The sequence below is a fragment of the Taudactylus pleione genome, unplaced genomic scaffold, assembly GCF_031769625.1.
Source record: "Taudactylus pleione unplaced genomic scaffold, aTauple2 ptg000100l, whole genome shotgun sequence".
NCBI classification, from domain to species: Eukaryota; Metazoa; Chordata; class Amphibia; order Anura; family Myobatrachidae; genus Taudactylus; species Taudactylus pleione.
Genome location: NW_028284502.1, coordinates 4,472,587 through 4,496,027, shown reverse-complemented (window position 1 = coordinate 4,496,027; position 23,441 = coordinate 4,472,587). Strand labels below are relative to the sequence as shown.

At 43.8% G+C, this 23,441-nt stretch overlaps 1 protein-coding gene across 1 annotated transcript in view; it reads right to left on the bottom strand.

Annotated features, from left to right (window-relative positions):
* Nucleotides 1-23,441, bottom strand: part of ANO3 (anoctamin 3) — a 377,773-nt gene that overhangs the window by 43,262 nt on the left and 311,070 nt on the right. Inside the window, exons 15-18 of the mRNA XM_088470460.1 lie at nucleotides 11,608-11,690; nucleotides 10,669-10,809; nucleotides 5,377-5,541; nucleotides 1,342-1,378 (exon numbers count right to left, since the gene is read on the bottom strand). Coding sequence (XP_088326586.1) covers nucleotides 1,342-1,378; nucleotides 5,377-5,541; nucleotides 10,669-10,809; nucleotides 11,608-11,690 — 426 coding nt within the window. The remainder of the gene's footprint in view (nucleotides 1-1,341; nucleotides 1,379-5,376; nucleotides 5,542-10,668; nucleotides 10,810-11,607; nucleotides 11,691-23,441) is intronic.

The following is a 23,441-nucleotide window of genomic DNA, read 5'->3' as shown; positions in this document are numbered from 1 at the left end:
TCCATGACAATGGAGCGGACTCCTGACCGCTCGCATAGCTGTGGGTGACCACCCACAGCATATGCGAGCGTCCATGATGATGGTCGCGATGGTCTTGACCATCGCGACCATCGGGCTTGCGACAGAGACCCTGCGGTAGGGTCTCGCTGCCGCAAGCCCTGGAGTGATTTTGGCTCAATCAGAGCAAAAATCACTCCCACTGACATCACTAGTGATGTCAGTGGGGCCGGCTTCAGACGGTAGGCGTTCCCATGGGAACGCCTCCGTCTGGCAGGCACGCCCACCAATCAACATCGACAGCACGCCCCCTTTGGTGCGAGACCCGGAGCGATGGAGAGCTCGTCGCTCGCCGGGTCTCGCGCATGCGCACGACGGAGCTCCCTCCGTCGTGCGCATGCGCAGTGGGGGAACATCGACCCGCTTACGAGCGTCCTGCGCTCGCGAGCGGGTCTGAATGACCCCCAGTATTTTAACCAGAATCCCTAACTTTTTTTTTGAAGAGTCCCAACACCTGGCAGCAGGTAGGCCTGACTTTCGCTAGCAGCCTGCTGGCAAATCTTGTCTTTCTTCGGAGAGGTTCAAACGCATCAGGAGTTTACACACAGGAAGATGGCAGCAGGAAAATGGTCCCTGCCACTCAGGAAGAGGGGGTGGGAAACTATATTTTAAAGCCACTTTTATTTGGAAATAGAATAAGCACTTAATACTGAACTTTCTATTCACAGGAATATAGTGGCGTTATCAATAAACCAGAGAGCAGATATGGCGTATGGGCTTGGAATTGAAGATGATTTTGGGTCTATCATGAACACAGGACTGGTTTGAATAGTCTTGTTAATTCAGAAATACTTGAACTGGTCTGATGTTATTTGTGTCTGCAGGGGGCTGCCAAGGGTGAGAGTGGACCCCAGCACATACAGCACCAAAGTAAACTCTGAGGGTGCACTATACGCGCTAACACATGGGAACTGCGCCCCTACTTCATACAGTAACAGAAAGGAGGTGGGGGCAGCATCTTCTGCTCCTCAGACTGAGAATGTGATGCTGGGCTGTGACATCATAGCCGAGCGCCACACTCCCAGTGTAACACTCACATGGAGGAGCAGCAGCCGGGAGTCTCTCAAGTATGAAGCTGCCAAATGCTGCTCCTCCATGCTAGCCATGGTATGTACATTCAATTTACCTCCTGCCTTCAGGTCCACAGCAGTGTTAGATTATATGTTGCTGCTTAGAGCAATAGGAAATACTGCTCTGCTAAGTCATACACAATTCACCGAAACAGGTCTGGCTTTGTAGAAATATATATATAAAATGTTTCTATTGCATTAGTTGTGTACTTACCTAAGTTTGTAAGCCAATAAGCAACTTTTTCATAAACCTTAAAGAGAAACAGAAAGCGTCTTAGGCAAAATATTTTAGATTGTTTATGCAGATCATCAGTAGTGCCCAGCGGCGGCTCCTACCCTCTTGGATGAGGGGGGCTTCCGCTACTGCGAGGAAGAGGGGAACTGGGGAGATACTCACCTCCCATTCGGGTCCCGGTGGCTGCGTCACAGATCGGACTGGCGCCGGGACCAGACCAGCTACAAGAGGCTGAGTCTGCCACAGCCCCTAATAGCCGGGTAGGGCTGGCTGAAATAGCGGCTTCCTACTGGAAGCCGCTCTCTGCTAATAGCAGCCCAGACTGGCAGACACCTCTCTCTGTGACTGCCTATTGTGTATGTGACTGGCAGAGAGAGCTACCAATAGGAAGCCACTGCCACTCACAGTCACGGACTGCACTGACTACACTGAGGTGGTGGATTTTACTGAGGGGGTTGCAGCACTGCAGCCCCTAGGTAAAATCTGCCACTGGTAGTGACCTGACTTGCAGATAAGTACCGTAAATTGTGGTTGGAGGTCAGCTGCTCTATGGGCCTGATACAGGGTTGTATGCAAACGCGATGGTTTGCCTACAACTCCGATGTGTGAAGATCTGCGCATGTGCAGATATCCTTCTGCCAGCTTGCTCACAGTGCCCGCACAGACACTCAGATGGCCGATGTTTACACAGACTGATTCAATGCAACGTCTTTAGATGCAGCAGCGAAGGCGGCGTCTAGTTACACAAGATGCCTGCAGCGGCAGTAGCATAGTTTCGTAGTTTCACACCTCTGCTGCGTACAAAGACGCAGTGGCGATGCGAATAGCGTACAACTTTTAATCAGGCCCTATATTAGCTCATGGCTACAAGATTAAGTGCATGATAGAATCTGGCCCAGCAGGGCCACCGTATGCTCTATCACAAAGGGCCAAGTCCATTTCTGCCTAGTAAAATGATGTGCCTTCTGTGCTGAGGTTATCTCTGTGGGGCCTATTCATCATGGTAAAAATGTGACAGGTGCTAATTATGTTTTGAACTAGAGACGAGTTCAAAGTGAACTTTTATGTTCAGTGATTAATGCATGTATATTTTACAATACAATGTTGTAATTGTTATAATAATACTAGTGCTTCTACTACTAAGACTAATAATTATAATAATAATAAATCATAAATCAATAATAAAGCATTTCAGACTGCACATGGTCCTGTCCTAAACACTACGTATCACAACACACAAGCACACACGTACACACACACACACACACACGTACACACACACACACACACGTACACACACACGTACACACACGTACACACGTACACACACACACACACACACACACACAGCAATTAATCTGAAACTCCTCTCTGATTAATAAACATCTAGTACTTTTGACCCGTCATTCTCCAGGTTGCTAGCTAGGGTGGCCGCCATAAACCCTCATAACACTTGTGTCTCGCCAGCCCACAATGTGCTCTACAGCCTCAAGACCCCCCCCCCTGTATCTCTCCAGCCTCATTCCACCCCAATGCCTCTATAGCCTCATGGCTGCTTTGTGTATCTCCATCCTTATGCCCCCTCTCTGAGCTATTACTTTTCTGAGAGGCATAGGTGGAACTAGCATTGGGAGGGTGTGCTGGTTCCGGTAGTGCTATTTGGAGGTCTCTGGGGTACCTCCGGGTGAGTTGGCTCTCGACTTAGATATATCAATGTATGTGCTATTGCTGTGTGGCACAAAAGTATGCAATTATATAAGCCATAGTGGGAGCTATTATCATGTAGCGTTAAGGACACTAGTAAAGAGACACCTTGACATGTCCAAGTGCTTAAAATTATTTTTGCAAATATGTGAAACAAAGATCTCTGAATTTCAATTATCATGTACTATTGCTGGCCTTTTGCAGTGTGCTGGAGGGACCGTTTAACCCTGTCAACCTTTTGTTAGTCAACCCTTTGTCCATGTTGACCAACTGGTGTCGATCTACTGACTGTCGACCTTTTTAAGTGTCAATCCTTTATATCACACCCCTTAGTATGATCTGAATAATCTATATATATATAAAATCAAATGTCCTGACTGACTGACTCACTCATCAATGCCCAGTCCAAACCCCAGGACCTAGAAACATGAAAATCAAGGAGTATATTCCTTCCATGACTTAGGTACCGACTAAGGGCCGTATTCAAATAGCGGTAAAAACGGCCGTTTTATGCAAAACAAACGGCGACATTTTCGCCACAAAACAGGCGAAAATGGCAACAGGCAAAAAAAAAAACTGGAGAAAAGTTTTCTCCATCCCAGACCAGGAGAAAAAAATGCAAAATCCCTACTTTTGGTTAAAAATGTGGGTATTTCTTTCAGAACCTTTTGGAAACCCCCCCAATGATAACTTACCAGAAAAAAAATCGTAAGTTGCGTACTTTGGCAAAAAACGACCGCACAAATTTTGGGCGAAAAAAAAAAAAGTTGAAAATGGTTTTAACGTATTGGGTCTGATTTTCCGGGGAAAGGCGGGGGGGTGTATGGATGCGTCAAGTGTTTTAAACATCGCACATAGTCGCAGCAGGTGTTTTTTTTATCGGTTTTTAAAATTGCGCTTTTACAACACGAAAATAAACTTGCACCCATTTTAATGTACCACCAATTTACATAGAACAATTATTTCCTGGAAAAATTATTATTATTTTTTTTTTCCGCCAAAACTTGCGCTGTCATTTTTCGCCAAAGTACGCAACTTACGATTTTGTTCCGGTAATTTACCATTGGGGGGGGTGTCCAAAGGGTTCTGGGATTTTGCCTTTTTTTCTCCTGCTCTGGGATGGAGAAAGCTTTTCTCCATTTTTTTTCGTCTGTTGCCGTTTTTGCCAGTTTTTTGGTGAAAATGTTCGCTGGATTTTTGGCGAAAAACAGTCTTTTTCGCAAATGGCGAAAAAAACGTCAGTTTTCACTGATAATTGAATATGTCCCTAAGAAGGGATTTTTCAAAGTTCGACTTCCAAGGGGGTGGACTGACTGTCTCATCATGGCTGCAACACAGTTCAAGGGATCTATTTACTAAGCAGTGTTAGGAGACAGAGCGAAAAGTGATAAGAAAGTGATAAGGTGCCAGCCAATCAGCTCCCAACTGTCATCTCACAGGCTGTGTTTGAAAAATGACAGTTGGGAGCTGATTGGCTGGCACCTTATCACTTTCTTATCACTTTTCACTGTCTCCTAACACTGCTTAGTAAATAGACCCCCAAGATTCAAACACCAACTGTCATCCCAAGTGCTGCCAAACATCACTGGCAGTTGGTGTGGCTCCGTTATTTGAATAGTGAAGGAAGGGAACGTGTTACTACAGAGGTAAGAAAGGAAAATGTGTTACAACAGCAGTGAGAGGGGTATATGTTACTGTAGAAGTGAGGAAGGGGAATGTGTTACTACACAGGTGAGGGAGGGGAATGTGTTACTACACAGGTAAGGGAAGGAATGTTGAATGTGTTACAACACAGGCGAGGGAGGGGAAAATGTTACTACAGAGTTGAGTGAGGATAAAGTGTTACTACAGAGGTAAGGGAGTGGAATGTGTTAGTACACTGGTGAGGGAGGGTAATGTCTTACTATAGCAGTGATGCATTACTATAGAGGTGAACGATTAATGTGTTACTGGAGTGGTGAGATGGAAATGGAAACCGTAAATATCTAAGGTCTACCCGAGTGAAACTGGGTACATTAGCTAGTAGTTTATATTTATATCTATATCTATAATGCAGTATGCCATGTTTTGAGATATAATATGTATTCTAAACAGAGGCACACTCCCCCCTCCTCCCTCCTATGGCTCTCACTGCCAAGACAGACAGGGGAAAGGCCAGCAAAGGAGAACCCTGCACCAGCACTGGAGGTAAGTATTACGGGGAGCGGGCTGTGGTGACCCCTCATATACCAGATCCATTTTACTAGACTTCTATTATGAAAGGTAGGAAGCATAATACTGCCAGGAAAAAACTTTAGCACAGAAACTTACAACATTAAGCGACATGATGATCATGAAGTTTATGCAGACCCCAGTGCCTGATGTTGCAAATTGCCAGTACTTCTTAATAAAATGCCAGTTGAGTGATGCAAACTGTTCCATGGCGACTAGTCTGTACACAACCACTGCAAAGACTGCTGTCAGCACCAGCGATATCTGTAATAAAGAATGTACATGCAATTTATTGTCTCCATATTTCTATATATGAGTATGGGTGAACTGAGAGGTTTGCAACACCTTATAAAGGTCTAATCTGTATAAAACAGGATTCTTATTTAATAATTAATCCTCACCATTCAGAAGTTGCAGTGCTCTCTGACAATCTTCTATCTTTACTTTTTCAATCAAACTTCTAAACTGAGAATAAATAACCATCTCTGAACAGGAAACAAACTACACTAAACCACAAAAGGTGCAGAAAAATTACATCCCAGAGAATGAAGGCCTGTGTTCCATAGTTAATATATAAGTAACTTCGTAAACATTAAATTTTATTCCTCCAGCCAAGTAAGATGCAACAGACTTAGGACCTCATTCAGAGCCGCTCGCAAAATGCGAGCACTCGCTCTGAATGAGGGCGGCCCATTCTCTTTAATGAGCCTCCTGGCCGCTCGCTAAGCTGTGGGTGACCACCCACAGCTTTAGCGAGCGGCCAGGTTGAAGGTCGCGATGGTCAAGACCATCGTGACCATCGGGGCTTGCGACGAGACCCTTGTGGTAGGGTCTCGTCTGCCGCAAGCCCCAGTGAGCTTTCGGCTCTAATAGAGCCAGAAGCTCACCACTGACATCACTCGTGATGTCAGTGGGGCCGCCCCCAAACGGCAGGTGTTCCTTCAGGAACGCCTCCGTTTGGCCAGCCACCCCCCCCCACCCCGCCTACAAAACGGTGCGAGCTGTCGTTCACCATCGACAGCCGCCCCTTTTGTAGTGAGCCCCGGAGCGAGAGAATTTCTCTCTCGCACTGGGGCTTGCGCGCGCAGTGCGGCCGCTGCGCGTGCGCTGGGCCTCAACATCGATCCGCTTGCGAGCGCTCAGCACTTGCGAGCGGGTCTGAATGAGACCCTTAGGTCCTCATTTATCAATGAGTTTTATCATACGCAACAAGTGATAAAACTTGTTGTGTGTAATAATGGTGCTCCAGCCAATCAGTTCCCAACTGTCACCTGTTTGAAAAATGACAATTGGGAGCTGATTGGCTGGAGCACCATTTATCATACGCAACTAGTTTTATCACTCGTTGGGTATGATGAGACTTGTTGATAAATGAGGCCCTAACACTGTAGATGTACCTAAGTGTTCTGTTATGGAGGGAAAACTCATGGTTACTCAGCAACCACCATCTGCAAGACCTTCTGGCTAAAGATTCCTTCAGTAGAGGAAACAAAGTGCATTGGATACAATTTAGTGAAGGTGTCTAAGGAGAACCATGTTTTACCTTTCACAACTGTTCAGTTTGAGCTCCAGTCCTCTAGGTCTAGTAAGGATGTACAACCGTGATAGAATTATACCTGCTAGTCCTGCAATTAGCCAACTGAAACGTCTTGCAGACTGACCATACGATGGCCTGTTTAGAGGGTGCTATGACCTCCCAGGGCAGCCAAGATCACAAATAGATGCTTGGAATAGCAAAATTGCCTGATATCCTGCAAGTATATTCTCTAAACCATGTCCAAAGAGTAAAGGTTGAGTATCTCCTCCTCTGAAGTCTTCAGATAAAAGGTAGGAAGTTCAATGCGATGATATTACTTATAGAAGAAAGTTGGGAGCCGACCTCTATTCCACCTTATCCTTATTTAAAACAGTGAAATGGAAAAGAAAAATAAAGCAACCAAATCCAAGTACAGTACCTGAAGGCAGAATCTAGAGCTGGAAGGAAGTCCATCAGGAAAGACAGCAACTTTGAGGAAATTTCCAGCATAGACATAAAAGGGTCATCCTGGAGGACAGAAGGGACCAAATTATGATCCCACTATGGGTTCAGATTGGGTAATGATGGTCGAATGTGAATCTTCCCCTTAAGAGAACTCTTTATGGACAGTGCCTAAGCACTTTGCTAAGACCAATTTAGAGAAAAGTCAAAAGGCAAGGTATGTGTAGGTAAGTATTGTGAGGAATGTGGTGATCCAAAATGAAACAGGATATACATGCCTATGCTCTGTGATAGGCCCTTGAGGCAGCAGACTTTATGGCCCATAGCATCAACTAAAATACTCTTTCAAACAGAAAATTTGTTCTCCTGAGAATTATGGCCTCAAGAACCACAGCTTTTAGATGAGGACCTTGTGGTTTAGGTGAAGAATAGGGCACTGGTTATGAGCTGCAATCTCTAGATCTGTGATCTGTACATGGGCTAAAATGATCTCCAGGGATGATGCCTTGATCATAAGATTGCTGAAGTACACCATTGGAACTATGTGCAAGGCATAAACCTCCGGACCACCCTGAGCACAATGTGAATGTTGATTGGTAGGGCCCATAACTGGAAATGGTCCTTCCCAATAGCAAATGCCAGGAGGTTTTGCTTCCCATCCCATACGTGGAGATAAGAGTTCTGAATATCTATTAATTAATATAGTACTTAAATGTTTTTCTCAAGCAGGAAAAAAACACAACTGAAGCAGTGGTAATGGAGCAACTTGGTACACCAGGATACCAGAGGACAGGATCGCTTACACCCACTGGTCTATTTGGGAGCAGGGCCGGTTCAAGGGCATTTCAAGCAGAGCCGCCGCACAGGGCGGAATTCTCCAAGTTCACCGGCCGCAAATTGGTCAGCTCCAGAAGTCTTCAGGGAGAGAACTGCACTGTTGCTCGCAGTGCAGGAGTTGTCAGACGACAAAGAACTACACCCTCCACCCATTCCCTGGCGGTAATGGTATGTGCTCAGGGGGCAGCAATGCGGTCTAATTTAAAGGGAGGGGGGTTTGCAAAAATGTTTGCACTATGTGCAAGTAGACCGAGGGCCCTCCCTGTTTCAGAGTATTCCCAAACATCCCAAAACCTGAGCTACCCTCCTCCCATTGATCAGGAAGATTTCGATGAGTTGGCAGACCAGTAATGTTCTCCCTAGGCTGACAAAACAGGTTAATTTAAACCTTACTTTGTGCTCAACTTGACAGAAAACACATATAGCCTCTAAGGCAGACTTGACTGATGTTCACAGTCCAGGCTTTTACTTACTATATAGTCTCCTTGGAGACCACCAAGTTGGTCAATACCCAGCAATTTTCTCACATCGATAGTTACATAACCCCAATAAAATAAAGAACAAGGAGTAAGTAGAGGTGATGTATCCTCATACATTTTATATAGCCTTACCATTCATGCAATGGCAATGGAGGGGCACAAAGTCAATATCATTATGAAAACAATTAAGATACCATAGGAGACCATATCCTATCAATTAGCCTAAGAAAAGTCAGATTCTGCAAGTGGGATTTTTGTTTGTTTTGTTTGGACAACCTCAACACTGAATCACCTACTGGGGGCTGAGTCCTGGACATTCTGCAGTAAAAAGAGAAGCAATATCCTGAAACTGATATTTGACAAAAACAAAAATTGCATTGGGGAGTGCGACAGCACTTTGCCTGAAAAAAGGTAAATTCAGTGGAACTTTGACTCAACAAGAACAATGCAGTTAGTGGAGTCTGTTAAGCTCACTGTGCGCAAGACCATTTTAATAAGTACCGCCACTGGTTCCTTTGAGAGGAAAGGATCACCTAGCTCCTCTGTAGTATCTAAGAGGACTTCACACTGATCCTCCTAGCTCGTGGTCTCACCTTATATAATGAGAGAGGATCATATGAGCTAGCTGTAGTGCGCTATAAGGCCACCTTCATATCTATGCCCCTAAGGGGCTGATGTCAAGTTGAACACAAGTCAGCTGCAATTACTCCTGTATTGAGTGCATGGAAACTAACTCATGCTTCTCTACACTAAGGGAAATAAAGACATAGAAGGTAACAATTGAGCAAGAAACCAGGTCCTTATTTGAAGGCCCTAAAGGGAGCTGGGTTGGCGTAACAATGGAAGTTTCTAAATCTCCCAGTGTAGAAAGCTGGGGGGTAGGGGTGGAATGAGGGACTGGACTGCCTAGGAGGAAACAGGTAGGGGTAACATAGATACTGTATGATTTGAAAAGAGGAGGAAGAAATTCTCAATCCTTGGCATGAGAAGATAGATTGGCCCATTCTACCTGTGTGAAGGGAGAATTGTGCTCAGCAGTCACAGTGAGCACTCTACAATCCCTATAATGTAAGAGGGAAGGGGGGAGCTCCAACCAGTATCTGGCTCATCTGTTTGCTAAGAAAGATGAGCAGGAACACAGAGGATAATAGGAGAGATTATTAAGGTTATGCCTCTGTCATCAAAAACCATAGAACCTGGTGTCTCTGTACTCCCCAGAACGATTTAACGAGAGACATGAAGTCGGGAGGAAGGATTCCATGTTAGGAGCAGATGGGGGAAGGAGTGACCACTGGGAGAAATGGATAGAATAAAACTACAAGCAAAATAGTAAACACTAGATATACCCATGGCAGTGTATTCAAGAAACATAACCCTTGGCTGGAGAAGACGGTTACATTCAGTTACACAGAGAGCCCCTAATCCTATGGTTGGTTATTAAACCCACTGTATAGTCAATATCCTTATTGGATAAAAAATACATTTAAACTATGTTAAGTGTAATAGACAAATGAAGAGAGATAGTCATGCCCAAACAAGCTCACAATACAGCCCAGTAAATGCAGCTTTCGGCTGGGAACTATTTTATTATGCAGTATCCCCAAATTATAGGGGGACATGACTAGCTTTTGCTTTTCGTACTTGTTGTGGTCATGAAGACGGGGCTTCGACCCAGAAATGTTCGTTGACCCAATACACATTTTTTGTTGACATTATTGCAAATCTCTGAGTGCCTGTTTATTTTGGATTTATATATATATATATATATATATATATACATGCTATATATATATATATATATATATATATATATATAGCATGCACTATGCATTTTATGTGTCAGTTATAACTTGTGCCACTGCCTTACAAAATTCTGATATGGTGGCCTGTTGAAAAGCAGATATGCTTTACCAGATGATATCTGCTTTAGGACTCTGGAAAAACCTCCCCCCATTAAGTTACAGACCAATATAAGTTAACAAAGACAGGGGCTTATTTATTAGGTGACCCCATCATAAGATGTCTAAATAATATACAATTGTACTGTACATTTTATAGACACTGTATGGAAATCATTTCTAAAAATGCAGTTATTACCATAAAGAATATTCCTGATACAGACACCATGAGTCGGCTGAGCTTATCGCTGAAAGGCTGGAAAGGTTCAGGTTTGCCAGTGATTGGGTTTACCCGTTCCAGTTTGGAATATTTTGCTTCAAACTGTGGGCGCAATTCTTCCTGCAAAGAAATAGATCTCTCAGTTCATTTGTACAGTCTACAAAGTCATAATCTACTGAATGGCTCAAACAGTTTTCTCATGCACCAGTCAATCAGAGACAAGCTGCTCTGATTGGCTACTTGTGGACACGCCCCTTTTGGTCATAGCTCCTCAGGGAACAAGTCCTGTGTTGTTTAACATGATTTAAAAAAATAAATAGAAATGGAACGCTTGGATTACTTCAACACAGAAGAACAGAAGTTTCATAGTGGCTTAGGAGTGCAATAATAATGTTAAAGAGAGAGCCTTTATTTCAAATAAAGTATTTTTGCCCAGTGTCTTTTGTACTGATAGTTTACTTTTTGGGACTACAAGTATCAGCATGCTCAAGCAGTCACATATAAGTTGGCACATGTCGTTCCCTTAGGGAATTTAGCTTCATGCTGACAAGACTGGGGCTGGTTACCACTATGCCTTGGGTCTCCCTGTTATAGTGGGGCTAGCCTTGTGTAGCAAAGCCTGGTGCTGGTTACAGCTGCACATAGGTTAACATGCTCAAAATGCACAGGTATGAATGCAATTTTGGAGTTAAATATTTACATTTAGGTCACAAAGTAGAGTTCTACTTTAAGTGACACCTAATATGTCTATGTATCATTGTAGGAAACACAGGAGAATACAAAGAGAAGGTCCATGCAGATCGCACCATGAGTCATAATTTAACCCCAAACCCCTATGCAGCAATACACCAATGTTATCCACTTTGCTAGCAGTGATCACATAGAGTTCAGAATAAGAATCCTGTGGTGATCTTCTACCTCTTCATCTTCCCAGTCAATGAGATCCCAGTCATAGGTGAGTACCGCTCTCCTCCTCTTCCAAAATTCAAGAAAGACTGTAGCTGAAATGAGATCAGTTGACATAAGTACTATTTGTATATTACTGTGGGTGCACACATTTCTGTCTGTCTGTCTCTCTTTTTACAAGTCAATGAACATTTTCACCTGCAATTGTAGACATTAAGGGCCATATTCAATTTGAGCCGAAAAGTCCGTTATCACCGATGACGTCATTTTCGCCTGATTCACTTATCTCCATATTCAATTACAAAGACTTTTCGCAGGTGCGAAAAATCTTTGTAAAAAAAACGGGATAAGTTTCCACCATGTAATACATGGCAAAAAAAAGTGCAGAATTGGGGTTTAGGGGTGCAGGCTTAAAAAAATAGCCTGCACCCCTGGGATTGTCCACTAAAAGTATTCTGTGTCAAAATGTAAAAAAAAAAAACCTCAGGACACCCCAAAAAATGTACTTTCATTTTGGGGGCGAAAAATAAAATGTTGGGGGATATTCTTCTAAACTAGTGCAATTTATTCCTGAGGGGTCCCCATGTATGCGGCAGGTGTTTTCTAGAATGTGGGTGGTAGCGGCAGGTGCATTTTTGAAGAATTTTTAAAAATCATTTAAGGGACATAAAAATATGCTTACACCCATTTTCATGTACCCCAAATTTGATGGCCATAGTTATTTTGGCCAAAAAAATAAGCTAAGTGCTATTCTTCACCACCTTCTTGAAAGCCGCATTTATGCACCTACCGTGGCTATTTAAAAACCCAGACTCCCTTCAACAAGCCAAAACGGGGGTACCCATAGTGATCCCCCATGTCTGGACATCTTTAGGGGGGTGCCAGGATGATTTACCGAAAATTCTCAGGATTTTTCAATACTTACCTTTATGCCGGCTCCCGTTTTCGCTGATTCCTAACTGAATGTGGGGATAAGCGGGCACGCGCCTGATACTTTATCCCTGCAGAAACCTCCAATGATGGCGAAAAGTCAGAGCTCTGACTTTTTCGCCATCAAATTGAATATGGCCCTATGTGTCCAGGCCATTCATCGAGAAGATAAAGCAGGAGATACAACAGATAACAATAGTGTTCATTTTTGTCAGAAGTCAATTAACCTATCAGTGTGTTTTTGGAATGTGGGAGGAAACCCAGGTAAACACGAGGAGAACATACAAACTTCACACAGAAAAGTCTCTGATTGGAATTAAACCCATGACCCCAGTGCTGTGAGTCAGCAAAGCTATCCATTGTGCCACCGTGCTTCCCATATCCATAAAACCCCCCAAAATTACATACAGTAATAAACTCAGTTTTGTAAAGAGAGAACCGTTTTATATGGCAGATGCTAACATACAGTAGTTGAGAGCACTGGAGTTCCCTTATCCTGCGTGAGATGAAAGCATGAATCCTAACCCCTGCAAAGCCCATTCATGCAGTGTGTTAAGCAGATGCAATGGTCCTGGAGTTGACTGGTACAAAATGGCCGACCACTAGCAGAGATAGTCTGACAACATCTAGCTTGGCCAGTCCAGGGGCGGGATGCATCAATGAGAAAAATGCGGGTTTGACCACATTTCTCATATGCACCAAGCCCCGGAGTGCTATTGGTTGCTGTGGGTAGCGCCATCTTTCTAATGGCGTTACTCATGGAAGCCTATGGGCTTCTATCGGGAGTGAGCCGAGAGAGAGGGATCCAATCGGATACCTCCCAGCACCCACAGCGGCATGCGCAGAAGGACGCTGGAGGGGCTTCTAGGGCATTAACCCGGAAGTCCCTTCATCACAAAGGGCCACTCTTACCAACAGAGCGGACCTTTGCGGTGATCGTCATGCATACCGGCGTTACCAACGCTGGCATGCATGCTCCATGAGAGATATCTTTAAGTGTTATCTCCCGGGCTCAATGTCGGGAACTTGCAGAATCTGACGATATCATCAGATTGTCCTGCAAGTTCAGGCGAAGGAAGACATCATTAACGAACCGAGGGAGCGCGCATTGTTAACGATATTGTGCATACACACTGGACGATATTGATCGCCATGAATGATATCATTATCGTCCATATCGTTCACTTTATCTTCTAGTGTGTATGAGCCTTGACTGATATGTCATGTTGTGATTCACTTTGATTCGGCAAGATTGAATATGTAGTTGGATTATATAATGAAGTTCTAATACAGCGATTATTAGGTACATAGGGCCTGATCCAGGGACGGATGCAGCACCGATGTTTATGCAGTTGGGCGATTATCGGTGGTATGTGCATGTGTCTGAGTCGCACTGTGCATGCGTCAAGTTTCATCACCGTCGGCGCTCACAGCTCTGATTTATTTGTAAAGTGATTGACAGGCAGGGACCATGTGTGGGGGCAACGGGGAGATGGTGACTCAAATGCAGGCGCAATGCAACCATTTTCAGGGCGTGTCTCTGCCTCTGACTGCGATCTCTTATGCAGTAAAAATGGCTCCATGACCATTCTGTGCGACCATATGGTTAGTCAGGTGCATGATTATCGCTTGATCTGCGACTGATGCTACGTCTTACGATGTACGCAGTCGCTAGGGTTTGCGAAGCCGCCATTGAGTGTCTCAATACAAATTCAGGTGGCTGCAACATTTGCATACAGATGCTATGTACAATTTCACAGCTGCGGTGGCATTAGCGTACATCTCTGAATAAGGCTTGTAGTATACGGTGCTGGTAGGAAGCGTAAAGCTGCGTACACACAGTACGATAAAAATGCACGATATGAACGATAACGATACCAGTCATATCGTTATCGTTCATATCATTCATTTTTTGGTACCTTCCAACCCACCAACGACCTGCGATGCGCGGGCACGTATGGACGATAACGATATCGTCCATCGGCCGTGCATGCAGGCCAACCTGGACGATTTCGATTTCGGGACGCTGGCCCATCGTTGGTGGGTTGGTGGTGTGCTGGATGATCGATATCGATAATCCAACACACAAGGAGATCGTCCCCTGTGTACGCACCATGAAGAACATTCTCTGAATGTTTTGTTTAAAGCAAAGAAAAAATACAATGTTACACTATCTCCTATGCTTGGTTCAGGCGTAATCTGCAACAAGTAACTGCCACTATGAACAGGCTGATAAATGGTATCTAACAGCGGCTGTAAATAAACTAACCTTATGCTTTGTTAGCTCTTGTGTGAAAAACCTTTCAAACCCAAAACAAGGGCCCTGATTCAGAGCCGTTCGTTAACAGCTCGTTGCGTTCCGATGTTGAGTAACCGCGCATGCGTCGGTGTTACACTGCGCATGTGCGTACGGCAGAGTGCGAGTTTTTTTTGTCTCATTCGTCAAATAGCGTACAGGAAGTGACATGTCAAATGTGATGTCAAATGTGATTGACAGAACAGGCCGTTTTTGGGCGTTGACGGGGGTGGAGATGGAAAAACGCAGGAGTGGCGAGGCGTTTTTTGGGCGTACATACATTAACAAATGCGAACGTCAAATGTGTTCGTACCAACTCATACGTCACTGGATGATCCTCTTTCCCTTCAAAATGCTCGCACAGCTTAGGGGCTGGATAACTCGACCACAGTGGCGATGGCCTTCTCCTCCGTCCCGGCACTCCACGATGTAGCATCGATTAATCACGGCTTGTCAGAAACTCAATTAGTGTTGGATTGAAAAACGGCTTGGTATGTGTTTGGAAAGCAGTTTTTTTGGATAGCACAAAACCGAACGCAGGTGGAAATCATAGCTGCTAATGTCTGGATTACACAATCAATTAGCGTACATTTGTGGGGGTGTATTTTGGCCGCAATGTGTTCGTTTTTGGACTATTGTAACAATAATGTCATCAGGTTTAGGTTTGGTCCCTCATTTTGTGTTTGCAAGGTGATTTTTCCTCCTTAGGTAATGTTTTAAACGTTCCTTAACGAGCCCTTTTTTTTCAATGTGTAATTTTTTAGTTTGAACGTTGTTGGCTTGTGTGCCCGGATTAAATGTAACCCATTTTTACAATAATGTCAGAATACAAAGTCGTACATTTGTGGTAAATTTATTGGTATCCACCCAAAAAAAAATACACATATTTAACTCAAACATTTTTGGCAGTGTTCCACAATATTTATTAATTGTGCAAACAATAATTTTTGGGTAAACGAAAATTCAAAAATTAAAAACAATTCACAAGAAAGGAGAGGGAAGTTTTGGCCAGAAAGGAATATGAGGCAAGCACAGAAGGAGTGTGGGAAAAGTAGCCAATGGTGTCACCGTTTTTTCGCCCGTTTGGCTGGGGGAGGGAGGGCGCCAGACCGGGTCCGGGATGTCATCGGGCTGGCCTGTCCAGAGGCAGATGTTGTGGCCTCTGGACAAGGCACAGGGCTAGGCACATTTGGAGGATTGGCTGATGTTGTGCCAGAGGTGGAGGATCCTGATGTTCCGGCAGGAAGGGAGGTCGGCTCCACCATGTGCTGGCGAACGAGCTGCTCCAGGGCAGTGGCGATGCGGATGTTGGCCCTGGTATTTTCCGCCAGGGCCTGACCAATGGTCACGTTGGCCGCAGCATTTTGCTCCAGGGCCTCAGCCACCCGTACCAGACTGGCGTCCATCCTCTGCAGAATCTCCGTATGGAAATCCGATTTAAAATTGAGTTCTGTGAGGAGGGACACTGCCTGCGAGGGGGATTGCCCTGGACTGGCTTCTGCAGGGTCCTCAGCCGGATGTACTGGTTCCTCCCCTGCAGAGCCAGCAGAAATTCTGCGGCCAAGGCTCCCCTCTGGAGCAGACTCATCCGCCTGTGTCTCTGTTGGAAAAATTAGAAAAGACTCACATTAGAATATACATATTGGCACAATAACATTTCAGAGTTGGTGACATCACAACATTTACCTGGGACAACATGAGGAGCCGCAAAGTCTGGCATGTCCGTATCCATGTTGGACACGCCAAACACCTCCACAGGCTGCACACACCCCTGTGCCAGCTCTTCTAAATCAGTCAACTCCAATGACACAGGGGTGGGACCCCCACCTGTCCCCCTTGCATGCCTAGCCCTGTCCGCCAGTTTTTGCTTCAGGCGATATTTGAAGTCGGCCCATCTGTGGGATGAAATTGGAACCATTACTTTTTTTTTTTTTTTTTTTTGGTTTTAGGGTGGTCAAGTGTTTACTTACCGCCGTTTGACATCCCGGGCTAGACGGACATAATCACCCACCCTATTGACATCCACAGCTACCTCTTCCCACATTCTCCACTTCTAGCTAGCACTCATATTCCTGTCTGCCTGTGGCAAGATGTCCACACATTTCTGAATCAAAACCTCCATCTCCTTTCTTGTGAATTGTGGCTGCCTTTTCTTTTTGGCAGCTTTGCCCGGAATACTGGGCCCAGCAGCCTCTTCCATGTCATCCTCCTCACCTATGTGTGTAATTTTGGAGAATTGTCAACTTCACAACTTGCACAATATTATGTTTCAAATTAATCATTGAGTCAAAATGCATGAAATACTTACCGCCTGACTGTTGTCCATTGTTTCCCTGGTCTGTAGCCATGTGTGAGCTTCAAACTAGAAATACACCAGAATTGTGTTTTTGTCTCGTGACGTATTTATACATGCGTCCTTATTTTGCGGCCGCATCATTGATTGTGCGCTCCTATGATCCTTCCTTAATTTGTGCGGGAAACGAAACACTATTTATGGCTTGGGGCGTCTCGAATCGAGGTGGCGTTTATTGAATGTTGGAGGTTACGTTGGTTGGAGTTGATTGTTGGCTGGTGTAGGAGATTGGGTTTTTTGAAGTTTTTTTTTTGGACTTATTCTTTTTTTGATTTCCGTTCGTTTTCTTTCCCTTTTAATTTTTTTGGTCGTTTCCAGTTTTGGTAAGTTTGGGGAAGTCTAACTTTGGGTCAATTTGTCTCTCATTCTGGTGTCGATTTTTCTAATAAGTTTTTCCCGTCATTTCATCTCTCTTAGGTTTTATTTTGGCTCTGCCCCAAAGACATTTTGTTCCGGATTCTTATATATTATCTCTTGGTAAGTTCATTTGTTAAACTGTTTTGGAAATGTTCTTGTTTGTCTGTACGCAACTTTGGTTGGCCTTACACATGTAACGTTTGTTTTTGCAAAATCGAACTCTGTGTTTTTTATTTTTTTATTTATGCGGCGTTGTTGTAACTTGTATTTGCGAACTAATTAGCGCATTTTTACTACTTACTATTGTGACTTGTATTTGCGAACTAATTAGCGCATTTTTACTACTTACTATTGTGACTTGTATTTGCGAACTAATTAGCGCATTTTTACTACTTACTATTGTGACTTGTATTTGCGAACTAATTAGCGCATTTTTACTACTTACTATTGTGACTTGTATTTGCGAACTAATTAGCGCATTTTTACTACTTACTATTGTGACTTGTATTTGCGAACTAATTAGCGCTTTGTGAAATGTTTATTCATCCCTTAAAATTGTTTGTGTTTTTTCGGGAGCATTGGTTGCTTACATTTGGCCTCAATTTGACGTAGTGTGCGCAACGTCGTTTTGCTCTTTGCCCAAATGTGTGTGTGTCCCCTTTTATGTTTTTTCTTGCTTAAATTTTTGATAATGACATGGCCAGCATAAAATGATGTATATTTTTGTTGTGATTATTTGCAGTTACAACATATCATGACAATACCCCGGCATGTAAGCATCAATGGATGGTATTTTCAAGCTAAGTAAAATTTATTTTTAATGGGTGGGGTAAAAAGCCTGACATTCCAATGTTGCCATTTCAGGTTGATATGGGTCGGATTGTTCTGGCCCTGCTCCCGGAAGCCGACCAACCTCAATCTCGTCCCAGGCGTAGGCATCGTAGGCGTGCAAGGCCCCAGATATTTCGAACACGTGTCACCCTTTTTGGAATGCCAGATGATGAGGTTTTAAGACGATACCGTCTTCCTCCAAAAATCATCATAGACACTCTCTCATTAATAGAGAGTGATCTTGAGTGGCAAATTGACAGTCCTACAGCAATTCCACCACTTACGCAATTTATGGCGGTGTTACATTTCTATGCCTCAGGATCGTTCCAAACAACGGTGGGAATAGTGGCGGGCATCTCACAATCCTCCTTTTCCCGGATCCTGAGGGCAGTGATGGAGGCACTTTTCAAGCACCTCCATCATTTTATTCAAATGCCTTTGGATATAGGTGCCCTTAGTGTGGCCAAGGCCAATTTTTACCAAATAGCTGGCTTCCCACACATCATAGGGATTGTGGATGGTGCTCACATACCACTTCAGCCTCCAGCACGGCTGGAGGCAATATATAGAAACCGGAAACACTATCACTCCCTCAATGTAATGGTGGTATGTGATGCCTCCTTCCAGATCCTGTCCCTGAATGCAAAATTACCAGGAAGTGCACATGACTCCTTCGTCATCCGGCAATCAAGGCTATGGCACAAATTAACCAACCTACAAGCTGGTGATGCGTGGCTTCTGGGTAAGTGGAGACCTTTAGTACATAACAATGTTAAGCTTCATACAGAGTGAGCCTGATGTTGACTATTCTTTTTCACAGGAGACAGTGGATACCCTTGCACGCCCTGGCTGCTCACTCCTTATTTGGCTCCCACACCAGGGCCACAAAGTGAGTATAATTCCGCACTTACAGCCACCAGGCAAGTGGTGGAGCGCTGTATCGGCCTTTTAAAAGGCAGATTCAGATGCCTCCACCGCTCTGGTGGCGAACTCATGTATTTGCCGGATATGGTTTCGAAAATTGTGGTCCTGTGTGGGATATTTCACAACATCGCCATAAGGAGTGGTGTCCCAATGCAGCCAGAGGATGCCTTACCTGAGGATGGCCCCCCCGAGGTTGGTCGGAGGTCAGTATGTGGGGGGGCCATACGCGATGATGTGGTGGCCAGATTTTTTAGGTAATTATTTGTAAAAAAACAGTGTTAATACCTAATGTGGTTGGGTTTGTTTGAGAACATCTAATTTTTTGTTAATTTTTTTCTCCATCTTCTGTTTTTTAACATAATCTTTGGCACTCCAACGATGACTACTTCCTGCTACCCTTACAAAACCTGTATGTGGACATTTTGGGGATATATTCTGGAACCCTTATTGCAACGCCATATTTGTGGAATCATGTTGGCATGGTCCTTCGTCAACCAGTTCTTGATTTTTTGCTTTGTGATGTTGTTTTTTTGGTATGTGTTGTATTTGAGATTATCACTGTGTGTTTTGTTTGTGAGTGACCACTTTGATTTTTCAGTTATGTTGATAATAAATGTTTTGAGAGTGAAATGTTGTACCTTTTTTGGAACGTTACTAGCAAGTGTAACCAGGTTCACACACGTTACATTTGACTAAGGGGTAATCCAGTACTGACGCCAGTTGAGCTAAAATGTAATTTTTTTTCAGGGTCCAAACCAACACCAAAAGGAAGCCTGTACAATCATTTTGCTTCATAAGATTGGCCTAAGCAGCTTGCACACCAACTAGGAACCTGTAAAATGTAGAAATATCTAATTGTGACTACACCAAACAAGGGAAATCAGATTGTTACTGTTATGTGTTTCTTGTGGCTGTTTGACATAAAAATACAACACACACTCTTAGTGTAAAAAAATGGAAATCCTTGCTGGAACAGTCTACTTATGTCTGGGTAAACAATCTGTGCTTTAGAAAAAACGAATGAGCCAGAACGTTACTTCAAAAATAACAATTTATTTACATAATGGGCCAAAAAAAAAAACTAATCCCTAAGGAGGACCGACATACGGTCAAGGACCACCAGCACCCTGATGATATTGCTGTGCATCTGGGCCACACAGACGGATAATTCGGTCCAACGCCTCTGTTCCTCTGTGGGTGAGAAAAGTGTGGGGATTAATACAACAATAGTGAAACCACATAAAAAAAAAAGCCAAAACCAAACTCCACCAAAAACAAAAAAAAAAACAGCATTAAAACTCATCAAACTAAAATGGTGTAGGCCAAAAATACAAGGCCTATGTACAAATTCTGACAGGTGTGATATGTGTATGTGGAAAACAGCAGTAACAGGTAAAGGCAATCGCCAAAATCCCCAAAAGTTTAGCCAAAAAACCCAAAAAAAGGAACCACCCATGATTACATACAAACAGTTTGTGTCGATAAAAAACCGCAAAGAAAAACATACCGGAAGACCCAACGCCAGCTACGGAAGGCCCTCCATCGTCCTCCTCGGAGGTGGCTCCATTCCCCAAAGATCGGGGCGGGGTAATGACCGACTCCGTGGAGGGGGTCATTCTAAGAGGGGTGGTTGGAGGAGAGGGGGAATTGGGACGGAGGGGAAGGAGGCCCGAAATTTCAGGCTGAGGGTCTAGGAAGGCTGGGGAGGAGTGGGGAATAGGGGAATGACTGGAGTTAGAGTGTTGGCTGGGGGTTGGGGAGAGTGGCCGTGATCGACGTCTGGCCGGACGCTGATGGCGTAGTCTTCGCTGGGCCCCTAAAAGATGTGAAACAAATTGTGGTTAGTTTCAACACAAATCCGCGCCACAAAACAATTTCAAATCCACCCCAAAAAAAAACAAAAAAGCAGATATGAGGAGAATGAATAAATATGAAATACAGGAAAAACATGGCCATGCAGATATGAGGAGAATGAATAAATATGAAATACAGGGAAAACATGGCCATGCAGATATGAGGAGAATGAATAAATATGAAATACAGGGAAAACATGGCCATGCAGATATGAGGAGAATTAATAAATATGAAATACAGGGAAAACATGGCCATGCAGATATGAGGAGAATGAATAAATATTAAATACAGGGAAAACATGGCCATGCAGATATGAGGAGAATGAATAAATATGAAATACAGGGAAAACATGGCCATGCAGATATGAGGAGAATGAATAAATATGAAATACAGGGAAAACATGCACACGCAGTTAGGGCCACAAAGACAAACATGAAAACCACAATCCATAAAACTTACTTTCTGCGATCTGCATGCGAAAGCATGCCAGCAAGCGGGGCGTCCGCCGTTGCAGGTCCGACCACCTGCTTCCAGCTGCCCGATATGGCGGCGTGAGCCAAAGGAGCGCAGGCGGGCCCGTACCTCCGCATATGCGGAACGCTTCTCGCGGTTGGTGATGGGTGGAGGCTGGCTGGTGATCCGCCTATCCATCACCTCCGTAAGCACCAGCAGCTCGCGCCTGGTGAATGCGGAGGCTCTCATGATGGCAATGGTGTTTTTCTTAAAAATAATTTTTGATAAAGTGCACCCAAATTTTATGATTGGCTAATGTATTTGGGAAATTAACAGGAGCAATTCTATTGGTTAGTGTATGAGTCATGTGTTCGACAGGGCCAGAAATCTGTTGAGACTTATGATAGGCTTGATGCAGTGACATGCGTAAGCAAATTTACATAAAGAAATGAACTCCGGGAAATATGCGGGTAGAAAAACAAATAGAACAATTATTTAATTGGGGCTAACATGTATTTTGACAATTAAAAGCGAATGTTTAAGCCATACGTATTCTGCGGGTAAACACAAACACGGACATGAATAAAGTTTATTGCATTGTGTAAAAAAAAACCAAAAAAAAACCAATTAAGCTAATTGATATATTGATTGGCATGTTACGATTGAGGGAGGTAGGCAGAATAAACGAGCAGTTAATCGAAATCTGACAGTCCAACTTCCGGGTAGTACTAGTGCGTGCGTTCCCTTCAAGCCACTTCGGGGATGTACGCTCGCTATTTGGCACGCTCGTTAGTTAGAGGAGGGGTCGCCTGAGTTTGGGGAGGATGTTTGGCTGCGAGCGAAAATACGAGCGTGTGCTTGAATTTAAATATTTTTTTACGTACGCCGAACGTACGAACGGTCACTTGCGTCCGGGTCTGAATGAGGGCCAAAGACTGTTGAACCTGCCCTTCAAGTTCCCATCTACAGTATACAGTAACAGATCATTTGTAATGAAAGTAATTGAGTGAAACACCAAATTTGTGATCATAAGGACTGCATTTTCAATATGGTTATATTATTCTATGAATTACAGTAGAATCATAATTAAGAAAAATAAAGGTTTACTTGGAAAGCAGAAAATAAATTATGCACACAATTATTGTTATCTTGATCCCTAAGTATAGAATATAGTTATAGCCCTTATAGTAAGCCCTTGTCTTGAGTTTCCTCTAATGTACAGTATGTGATAATGGGGCCTATTCATCATCGGAGGCCGTATACTTAAGTATCCAACTCGCAGCGCGGGATAGTTTACACTGCAGCAATTCATCATTGCTCCTGTGTGGGGACAGCTACTCCGAAAAGCAGCTGTCCCCTCGGTTAGTATCGCAGCTACAGATGTAGCTGCGTTACTTACCTCCTTCCCGTCTGCCCAGCGCATAGCCGCCACGGAGTCCGTGATAAGGCGGCATCTGAAATGGCGCTTGTTGTCGTGAGCAAACTCCGAAAACGTGTCGTTTCCGGAGTTTGCTGAATATCAAGGGGTCCTATCGGACCACTGATGATGATTGGCCCGGAAAATAAAATATGCGGAAACTAGTGTTTCTGCATGGTTACCGGGCCATTTATCGATGCATAGGGCCCAAGGTCTATGCAGTTTATCTCCGACAAGAAAAACTATTGTACAAAAACCAATATAGAAGTTTTCAGCCAAACAGGACATCACAGATAGGTAGATCACTCATGTTGATGTAGACATATACATCCTTACACTTTCATTTCTGTTTATTGTTATAATTGCATACATTTCTGTGTCTACATTTAAGCTTATTATGATTATGATTACCACCTTTTTATTATCATTTC